General features: G+C 43.7%; 1 protein-coding gene across 1 annotated transcript; it reads right to left on the bottom strand.

The window, feature by feature from the left end:
- Nucleotides 1-5,619: 5,619 nt before the first annotated feature.
- Nucleotides 5,620-9,212, bottom strand: EPUS_08470 (uncharacterized protein; the record flags this gene model as incomplete). Its single annotated transcript, XM_007801909.1, has 3 exons — nt 5,620-8,006; nt 8,072-8,288; nt 8,355-9,212. 3 exons carry the CDS (start codon nt 9,210-9,212, stop codon nt 5,620-5,622), a joined length of 3,462 nt encoding a protein of 1,153 aa, XP_007800100.1.
- Nucleotides 9,213-10,393: the final 1,181 nt, after the last annotated feature.

The following is a 10,393-nucleotide window of genomic DNA, read 5'->3' as shown; positions in this document are numbered from 1 at the left end:
CTAGCAAAGCGCTTTATAGTTATCTTTAATAATAGACCTAATATAATACGCTAGCTAAAAGAGGAGTGGCTACGTATTAAAGTCGCTCCTAAGCTGGAACGAAATCTTAAGTCTTAACCTCCTTATTACAACGCTCTATATATAAAGCAAGTAATTAATAATATATTTAATAAAAATATCTAGCTTAGTCAAATAGTATTAGTAAAGCATTCTCCTTACTCTTTACTAGTATTTATAATCTATAAGTATACCTTAGAAGGAGCTATTAAAAAGGTAAGGCCTATAGTAAATTTATAACCTCTAAATAATATTATAAAGTTAGATGTGTACCCCTTGCCTCTTTAGAAGGATATCCTTACCGCTATAGCCCTAGCTATTTATATCTCTTTTATTAATTTTGTATTTAGCTTTTACTAGCATTTTACACATCCTAATAATTAATATTAAATAGCAATAGTATTATATTAAGGCCTAGAGCTATTTCATATAACTCCTATAGGCTTCAAAAACTCTCTTGCTTATAACTAACATACTTTTAAATGCCTACTTATTAAATTACTATAAAAGATTATTAACATTTATATTAATAATATTAATATTTTTATAAGAGGATCTTTTAGCTAGCATCTACATGACTTAGATACTATATTTCGATGTTTCACTAATACTAGCTACACTTTTAAAGCTACAAAGACTTATCTTAGCTTTTAAGAGCTAGTAGCGCTTAGAAAACTTGTTAGCAGACTTAGTTACTTAATAGCAGGAGAGAAACTTATAGCTATAACCAAGTAGGATATCCTTAAGAATAGCTATAACCTTAAACACTTTATTAGCTTTGTTAGCTAGCATTATTAGCAAGTCCCTTATTTTACGCAATACGCTAAGACGTTATAACAGCTTAAAATAATTATCTTTTAAGGCCCTAAAAGAGAGAAGAGATCTCTATTAAAGAAGCTGTAAGAGAAAAAAGGCTACAGAGCAAAGGAATTTAGAGAGCTTTAGAAGAGCAAGTATACAATTGCGTTTCAGGACCTTAAGAGCGTATTTACTAAAGCTACAGATATCCTATACTATTTTAATCCTGCAAAGATGCTATACATATTTCTTAACGCTTCAAAAGAGCTTGGTTTTAGTGTTATTATGTATTAACTCAAAGGCGCGAAAGCTAAAGACCTTCTTAAGCCTTTAAAAATGATGCTAAGGCCTATTATCTTTCTCTTAAAGTGCTTAACGCCTACTAAACGCAACTGTTAGCTAATAGATCTAGAGCTATCTAGACTTGTATAGACAGTTAAGCATTTATAAATCTACATTAAATAAATAAAGACTATTATATATATTAATTATTCTATTTTAATCCTGCAAAGATGCTATACATATTTCTTAACGCTTCAAAAGAGCTTGGTTTTAGTGTTATTATGTATTAACTCAAAGGCGCGAAAGCTAAAGACCTTCTTAAGCCTTTAAAAATGATGCTAAGGCCTATTATCTTTCTCTTAAAGTGCTTAACGCCTACTAAACGCAACTGTTAGCTAATAGATCTAGAGCTATCTAGACTTGTATAGACAGTTAAGCATTTATAAATCTACATTAAATAAATAAAGACTATTATATATATTAATTATTAAGCGAATCTAGTAATCTTAGTAGCAAGATTACTACGTACGTAATCTCCTCTTAAGATAAATACTTATTAATAAGGATAGGCTATATTCTTAAGTTAGTATTAGAATAATCTGACCGTCATCTATAAGGAAGGTCAAGATATAGTGGTTCCGAACGCCCTATCTAGGCTTTTAGTTACACTTTATAGCTAGCACTAATCTAAGGAGGAGAAGCAAGCTTATCTTAGCATAGTTCTACTCGGATTAGATGACGCAGAGCTTACCTGGCTTTATGCAAAAGTCAAAGAGGAGTTTAGCGAGCTATTTAAGCAGCTCTAGGCTATGCCTTTACTAGCTCCTAACCTCTAGTAACTGCCTAATAGGCCTTATGCCCTCCTTTATTAAGAGAGTAGCTCTAACCTAGTCTGAATTAATATATAGCAAGCTAAGTCACACTTTATTATTCCCTAAAGCTTCAGAAAAGCTATGCTTAAGGCTATATATAATAATTAGTTACATAGCGGCTATACTAGGCTGCATAAAGCGCTTGCTAGTCTATAATAGCCTAAGATAAGTAAGGAGATACTAGATTATATACATTACTACGCAGGCTATAGAATAAATAAGTCACGCTATATAGGCTTTGCAGCGCTATTAAAGCCACTTCTAGCGCCTCTGCAATCTTTCTACTCTCTAATAATGGATTTTATTACTGATTTGCCCCTTAAGGATAGCCATGATATAATACTTATTATTATAGATCAATTCTTAAAACGTGTTGCTTTCAAAACAAGGAAGAAGGCATAGTCAGCTAAGGATTAGGCTAAATGCCTCTAAGATAATGTATTCTGCAGAAGGGGCTATGGCCTACCTAACACTATTACTATTAATCAGGATGCTTAATTTATCACTATACTATAAAAGAGGGTTTTCAAATTAGCTAGCACTTAGCTAATCTATATTATAGTATATTATTCCTTAGTAAATAGCTAGTTAGAATGAGTTAATTAAGAGCTAGAAATAGTACTGTACTTCTATATTAATACTATGTAAGGCAATTAGAAAGAATTCCTACCTACTATTAAGTTCTACTTTAATAGCAATTACTTCTTTGTTATTACTCAGACCCTATTTTAAGTTATTTTTATAGCTTTACTCTTAGCACTTAGCTAACACTACTAATGCTAGAAGTGCTAGAGCAGTTAGTATAGGAGCGCGAAGCTGCTAGAGATATAGTTACAGAAGGGCTTTAGATTGCTGCAGAAGTAATAATAAATAGAGCAATCCAAGATTGATCTTTTGACTCTAGCTAGGCTAGGTTGCGCTTTCGCTAAAGAGCTACTCGCTGCCTTCTGCACGCAAATTCGCACTCTCCCCACGCTACACTAGAGCTTTTCGAATCCTTGAGGCTGTTGGTAAGGGCAATGTACTGCAAATGGACCTGTGCCTGCGGCCTGGAGAATCCACTAAGTGATTAGCAAGATTCATCTCGACCCTGCTCTGAGCCCTAATGATGATCCCTATCAATGAAACCTCCCCCCTCCGCCAGATTATATCGACGGGCGTCGACAAGCTCGCGGCGCGACTCTCTATGGAGAGCCGCGAGGTCGACCACAGCGCGGCCCAAAGGGGAAGGAGTGTTGGCACTATTTCTGCGTTATTTCTGTGCGTTTCTGTGCACACTTGTTTTTCTTCTATGACCATAAGGCCGTGGCCTTTTTTCTGCTGCCGGCAACTGTTACGACACGGATTGCCCTATGGCCCAAAGGGGCATTAGGGCTGAGGGCTAGGGCAGGCTTGGCGCCCTGCGCGTCATATCTCTATCCTCGCCTCCATAGCACTTAGATAGTCAGCCATCACCATACTATTCGACATCAGTCATACAGTTGCCCTCCATAGCTTCTTCGTGACTCTCCGCTATCTCTATAGCACCCCCATACCCTGTTGCATGGCCTTCCGCGTAACACAACAAGAGAAAGACAAAGATGAAACTGTGGTTCTATTCCTATAGATGGCAGAAGGAAAGCTATTTAATGATCAACTGGTTCAAAAGGTGAAAGATTATATTAGAAAGGATTTGAGTGGACAACATGTACCTGGCTTCATTAAGGAGACACTAGCTATCCTGGTGACGGTAAACAGAAAGAAGGTTGAAGGAGCAGTGAAGCAGATTCTTTCTGGCATGAACATCAAGACCAGTGCAAGTGTGGCCAACAAGGAATGTCTGGAATTTTACAAAGAGTGGGCGGCGAAGCATGATTAAGAAGATCATCTTGCGGTAAGGAAGTATAACTCTGACTATGGTTAATTTATGTGTCGTCTAGTAGGTGCCAGTGCGCCCTTTCTTCCAGTTTAGCACCGCTCGATCGGGGAACACAGCCCCTCGCCGCCTAGCCCGGGTATAAAGAGCCCGCTGCTCCTTCATCTCCCTCACCGTCTCTTCCTTTCTTTCTTCTACTCCTTCCTCTACCGCTTCCCTCCTAGCTGGCCTCCCCTGCTAGCTTATTGCGCCGCTACTTCTGGGCCTCACAGCATCACAGCGTCATAGCGCTAGGCTGCTGACCAGCTTCTTGCCTCTGACTAGCCATATCTTTAGCCATCCCTTGTCCTTGTAAGTTTAAAGTGGCTTTACCCACCGAGGCTGTGAAAAAATTCCGTCGCCTATTTGAGCAGGTCATTTGCTGTGACATATTTCCATCTATTGCTACCTATCGCCCTTTGTTCTCTTGCTTATCGCCTCTTATCATCCTGCTCCTAAATTATAGTCCTCGTCCGCCCTGTTCTTTGCTGTGAAACAGCATATGTTCTGCAAAATAAATGCAAGTCGTCAAAAAGATGCCCCTAATGTCTCGATCATACATTGGTATAGATATACTTTGTAACAATTAGTACCTGTGGGACCTAGGAGAAGTAATCGACCATCTTCGTGGCATCCACTGCCAGAGATTCATACGTCGAACCCCATACCCCCGGGATCTCGGGTACCCATGGCTATATCTGGTACTGCTTTAGGTGCGATACGAAGCTGGGTAAGGGTCACGGAAAATTTGAATCTGATGAATCTATGTGGAGTCATTTGAGGGATTGCCACACTTTGCTTGAAGATATCACACCGAGCCAGTAAAGAACAAAAAGCTATTTCGTGGATGGTTTGCTAGGTGCACCAATATTAGTTCCAACATCTAGTCTTTCGGAAGTCGAGAAGAAAACAGAACCATGAAAGCGGATCGGCTCTGGTCTGAATTTCACAATCTCACAAACGAAGACCACTCAAGTCACTTAACCGACGAATGACTCCTAAACAGGGACCCCATTTCAGGCGTAAAAGCAACTCCGCCACTTCTCTACCACGCCAAAATATATATCTTTGCCGGAAAATACCTCATCGATAGTCTCTGCAACCTCAGGCGGTCGCTATCCGCACCAAGGACACGTGGAGTCAATCCATTGACAGAAGAAAAATTTATTCATTGCCTCCCTTGTGTGACAGCTTCGTCCTTAAAGAGAAGTAGTGGTATCAGCTGGCCGTGAATTCAGTCAAAAACATCATCTGGAATAATTCTTCAACAACCTCCTCGTCCCACATAAAGAGGAAGAGCCCGAGACAGGCCTTCATCGAGAGTTTGTTTCTTTCGCTTTTGCGCATGAGCACATGATGCTCAAGATCTGGGACCAATCTTCGAGGAACTGGACCGAGATTCTAAGCGCCATCCTCGAATATTTCCAGCCTCCAACGAGGCGGTGAGGTGCTGCGAGAGGCTAACCCTTGCCAGTAAGGACATCGTCCGTTGATTAAATTCATGGTCCGAGTGCTGACATAGAGAGACCCAATGTGGCCGACAAGTATGAGATTGTTTTGGTGGGTGTGGCGCGAACTTTCTGCGCATGTGGAGAACAAGATTCAAACCTTTAGCTCGATCATTTCTGCCACTGTCCTGCTGTTTTTGTAACGGCTTCCAAGGTGTAAGACCCCTTATCTTGTGTCTCACAGCACTCATGCACCTTGACGATATCGTCAAGGCTGTGAACCTTCCAGTTCGACCATCTCTGCTACTGTCTTTATGACTCTTTGGCCTCGTACCACGTGCTGTGGCTTCTTAATGGCAGCTTCAGATGATAGAAGCAAACCCTGGATTCGACTTGTGTGCCTTTCCTTCCGCCAGTCCTTCCGCCAGTCCTTCCGCCATTCCTTCCGCCATTCCTTCCGCCATTCCTTCCGCCATTGCTGGTAAGCATATTCCGACGCGGTCCCATAGGGGCCTTTGATGTCTATATCGATGCCTCGAGCTATGAGCATTTGTACTTTTTGAGCACACAAATCTTCGTCGAGGTGGAATAACCCAACAACGGCATGGAGCACGGTGCCATTGCTAGAACAAAAGTCGTTAATGTCTTCTCCGAAAGTAATTATGAAATCTAGCAGTGTCGCATAACGCTCAGGGTCATGTGAAGAATTTGCCCTTGCCCATGCCCATAGGAGACCTACATTGCGTTCTTCTCCCAGAGAACCCACCCGCAAACCTGTGCCAGGTGTGTAATCTTTTCTTTGGAGCATTTGTTGAAGAAAGCGCGGGGGGAGAAGACTTCTTATAGCCTGAAAAATGTGATAATCAGTTATTCGAACGCCCTCGTCCAATACCAGCGACAACAACTTCGCTGTTTGCTCTGAGTAAGGGTTGGTGGAAAGATTTGAAATAGCAGCCAACAAAGCCTGCCCACCGTCAATTCCAAAACTTTCACCATTTTGAATTGCATCGCCGCAATATAGGTATAAGTTGTGGAGAACTCCCCAAAGCAACGATGTCGAATGCGATTCAGAACCTGCTGGGTTCCACATATTCACGCAGGAGCACCTACTCCAACCTCGATCAAAGTGAAGCAATATCAATGGACAGCACAATGCAGCAGAAAGAATGTGATATGAAGATTTGTCCGTCGCTTCGCATTCTACCGCATGCTTAAATACGTTTTCTGCAGCATACCGAATGACTGGCCGTTCCCCCACCACAAAAGCCTGATGACACCAGTTACAGTCAGGTATGTAAGCTTTTGACAGGACAGGCACGTCGGGATCTATTAAAGGACGTGCCTGTCTTAGTTTGCTAAGGGAGTCTTTTGAGATGGGTGAAGCAAGAGATTGGCTGCACACTCGTAGCCAAAAGTTGTCAGGGTAAATTGCTTTGAAAGTTTCACTTTCTGCGCCCTCTAGCCACTTTGTGCGTCCCAAAAACGTCCGCAGCGTCTGGTGAATAGGGCGTACGCTGATACCTGTACCGTCAGGGAGAGGGACCATGTCGACAAGGCCGCGGACTCGAGCATGTATCCTCCGGGCTACCAGATCACATCCATAGGGTTCCCTCCAGGCAAGATTGAGACCTGTTTTGCTTGATACGATAGCCAGCGCGGACTGGAGCTCGTCCAATTTGGGAGGACGGGTTGCTCCGCTAACAAGTTGGAGAATGACGGACGCATCAGTTCTATGTCGTGGTTCAATATGATCGATTATTCGTTGATACAGGTCTTCTAACGCTTTTGGAAGATTCAATAGTCGACGGTGAAGTTCGGCTCTAAGTTCCCCTTCAATGTATCCCATCAGCAGGTCATCCACGGCCAGTCTAGCCCATAGAATAACACCTTCAGCGGACTCCACTATGGTTCGGGCCAGGTCGTTGACCAACTGGTCGTTTTGATCTGCTTGTACCAACCTGATCCTGTTTGTGACATATAATTCGATGCTCCTGGCATTGTGCTCGTGCATTTTCATGCCTTCAAATTTCTCTAGAAGTTGCTGGATGGCGGGCTCAGGGCGACTTGCTAAGCATACTTTGAACTTGAAATCTTCGGTCATAGCTTTCAGGAGCGACAGTAGATCCAGCACGTTTCCCTGATACTCATCGAGTCCATCAATGAAGGCGCAAACGTTGGGCGACAGAGCCCTACATGCGGAGGAGAGAACCTCTTGCATTCTCCCAACGTCCATAGACTGCGGTCTTCGGATGGCAAGATCTGTGTTTCCGTCGAACGGCACGTATGATGCCAAGTCTGGGATCTGCCCGATCATTTGTGCAAGTAGCGATCTCATCATACCATCGAGGTTGTTAGCTGTTCCGGTTCCAGCTCGAAAGTCAAAGAAGAAGTCAGCAATTATCCATTTCTGTGTATTTCGCTGACCCAAATAGTCCCGGGTCTTATAATGTCTGCTGAGGTATTTCATAAGCGTCGACTTCCCACTCCCGGGCTTTCCGGAGATCCAAAAAATCTCATCTCCTTGAGACAACCAATCTACCATTCCTGATCGACCAGGAGAGGTTGACCAGATCCAATCCAGAGATTCGTCATTTGCAGGTACCAGCTGCGCTTTTCTGGTGTCCATATTTTCATAACTAAGGGAGTCAAGAACAGCTTGCTGATGGTTAGTAGGCCTCGTGTCATGGGTCTGGGGCTTTAATTATACAACCGTCACGCACCAGAGCTCCAGCGTTCGACCCGCTCGCTAGGGTCTGCAGTTCCTCCATGACTCCCATCCTTCAAAGCATCCAGGATCAAATGCAACGCCGATATTACTTTCTTATATCCACCGTCGTTCTCCCCGCTAAACTTGCACATGTTCATATGATTTGCATTGATTACATCCCTGATCTCATGCTTCGGGTCGCCTATGGCTGAAGACTCTTTGGGTACTACCTGGACCCACATTAGTACAATAAGTTTTAGACTTGTAACTTGCAAGGCCATAACGAGAATGCTTACAAGGTTTTGAAGCAATTTCGTGCCTGTCTTGCCCCTTGACTCCTGGAAGGAGTAAATCTTCAGGCTTCTCTCCTCGCAAATAATGCTAAATGACTCGGTCAGTTCGTCCAGCTTGGAGCTTCCCGACCGTGGATCCAGGTCAGCTATTATTGGTCTTGCTGTGTCAAATTGAGCGATCGCTGCAATACGTCGCAAAATTTCTCCCCATGCAGCATCCGGAGAACCAGAGTGAGGCGTTCCAAAGAAGATAATAGCGTTCGATGAGTTATAAACGTCTTGAAGATGCGAATGATACTTCTCTTCTCGGGCTCGGCGTAAGGCTTCTTTGACAATAAGGCCGCCTAGGCTGTGAGCCAGGAAGATGATAGGTCGCTTGCGGCAAGTTCGCCGCTGGGAGCTTAAATCGTTGAGAAACGAGCGTCCATGATCGGAGATATTGGTTTGGTTTGCAGCACCTTGAAAGAACCTTGTAACATGAGAATCGTAGCCATACGTGAGGATACGGATGTTTTGCACATCATTTGGTAGCAGGTCTGTCGGCCAATAAAGAGACTTCTTGACCGTTTTCTCAGACCATTGAGGACCACTCTTTCTCAGTCCAAAGATTCCGCCTTTTTTCTCGTTGCTGTTAGTGCTAAGCACCTTTTCTCTTGTGCTGCCTGAGAATTTCCATGTCTTGCGGGGATGGCCTTGCAGACCATGAACAAAAACGAGATCGGCTGCCACATCGCTAATTTCAGGCTCATAAAGTGTTGTGAAGCCCAACTCTTCGATCCAGACGGGTGAGCAAAAGGACAGGTTTGGGGCGCGTCCTCCGCTAGATTCAGCCTCATCATCAATCAACAGCGGTGAGCTCATTTCGCGTTAGGAAGAGAAAAGGATCCTTCGTTATTCAAGGCGTCACAACAGTGATGATAGGTGGAAAGGAATTGAAGCCCCTTAAATATTGCTTGCCAAATAGAGAAATCAAGTTGTTCATCCGAATTGCCATAAATGTATCAGTTGCGAAGGCTTGCGAGGAGGTGAGAGAAATTTTTCAAGCAGGCTGAACGACGATTTGCGCCACATTTCGTCTGATAGGACAGAGTACTCCGTACCGAGCTGACTGTTTTCACATTAGGCATGGTGTAATTCAGCGAGGCTGGACGCAGACCAAGGCAACCAATGAGCAAGGTTAAGATCTTGAATCACTTGAATGATCCACAGTGATAGTAGATAAAGTATTCGACAGTGTACATAAGATATATCAATAGTTGCAAGAACTGGTGTTTAGATCGTGCTTTCGTAAAGATCAAGCATATACCCGTCCCCGGAGTGCTATTCTGGACGGGTTCCAAAATGTTACTGTGCATTGCGAAAGTGTTGCAATTCCTTGGCGCTACCCTCGAATTGCTGGCGCTGCGGGGCAGAATTGCGGTGTGGGCAGAGGATGGCCATTTACCACCTAATTATCGTAGTAGAATGCCCAAAATTGCCCAGATAGTAAAATTGACTCTCTTGTGACCTTGCTGCCGAAATTTCGAGATAGAAAACCATGGTGTTGAATCGCGAGAAGCGTTCAACCGCAGGGAGAGCCCCACGGCGCCTTGATGACGCAGATAGAGATACCCCGCCAGCCTCTGCACAGTCAACAGGGGCGCAGAAGGTGATTTTGAGGGTTAGAGAGGAGTCTGTAGCATCTCAGAGCTCTAAGAGATCCTCCGAAAAGGGTTCTCCAGGGCCAGCAGGGCCAGCAGGGCCAGCAGGGCGTAAAAGAGCTGTATCAACGCAGCCTATCTCTCTGCGCCGTCAAGAGGATGTATCAACTGCTCCACCCTCCTCAGAGCTTGAATTTCTAGACGAAGAAAACGCGCAGGATGAGGCTGAGCCAGAGGAGATCGAGAAGGAGATCCAGGAGACTCCGTCGAAGAGCGATGCTGGAGATTCGTTCTATACTATAGAGTTGAGCGTTATGCTAGGCAAGAGAGGGATATACAATACCTCTATTGAATCCGAGAGGTTCATTTTCGAGCGTTTCGAATCAGAAGCTCAAAATCGTG

The sequence above is a fragment of the Endocarpon pusillum genome, assembly GCF_000464535.1.
Source record: "Endocarpon pusillum Z07020 unplaced genomic scaffold scaffold1400, whole genome shotgun sequence".
NCBI classification, from domain to species: domain Eukaryota; kingdom Fungi; phylum Ascomycota; class Eurotiomycetes; order Verrucariales; family Verrucariaceae; genus Endocarpon; species Endocarpon pusillum.
Note: the sequence above shows the minus strand (reverse complement) of the source record. Positions and strands in the feature narration are given on the sequence as shown.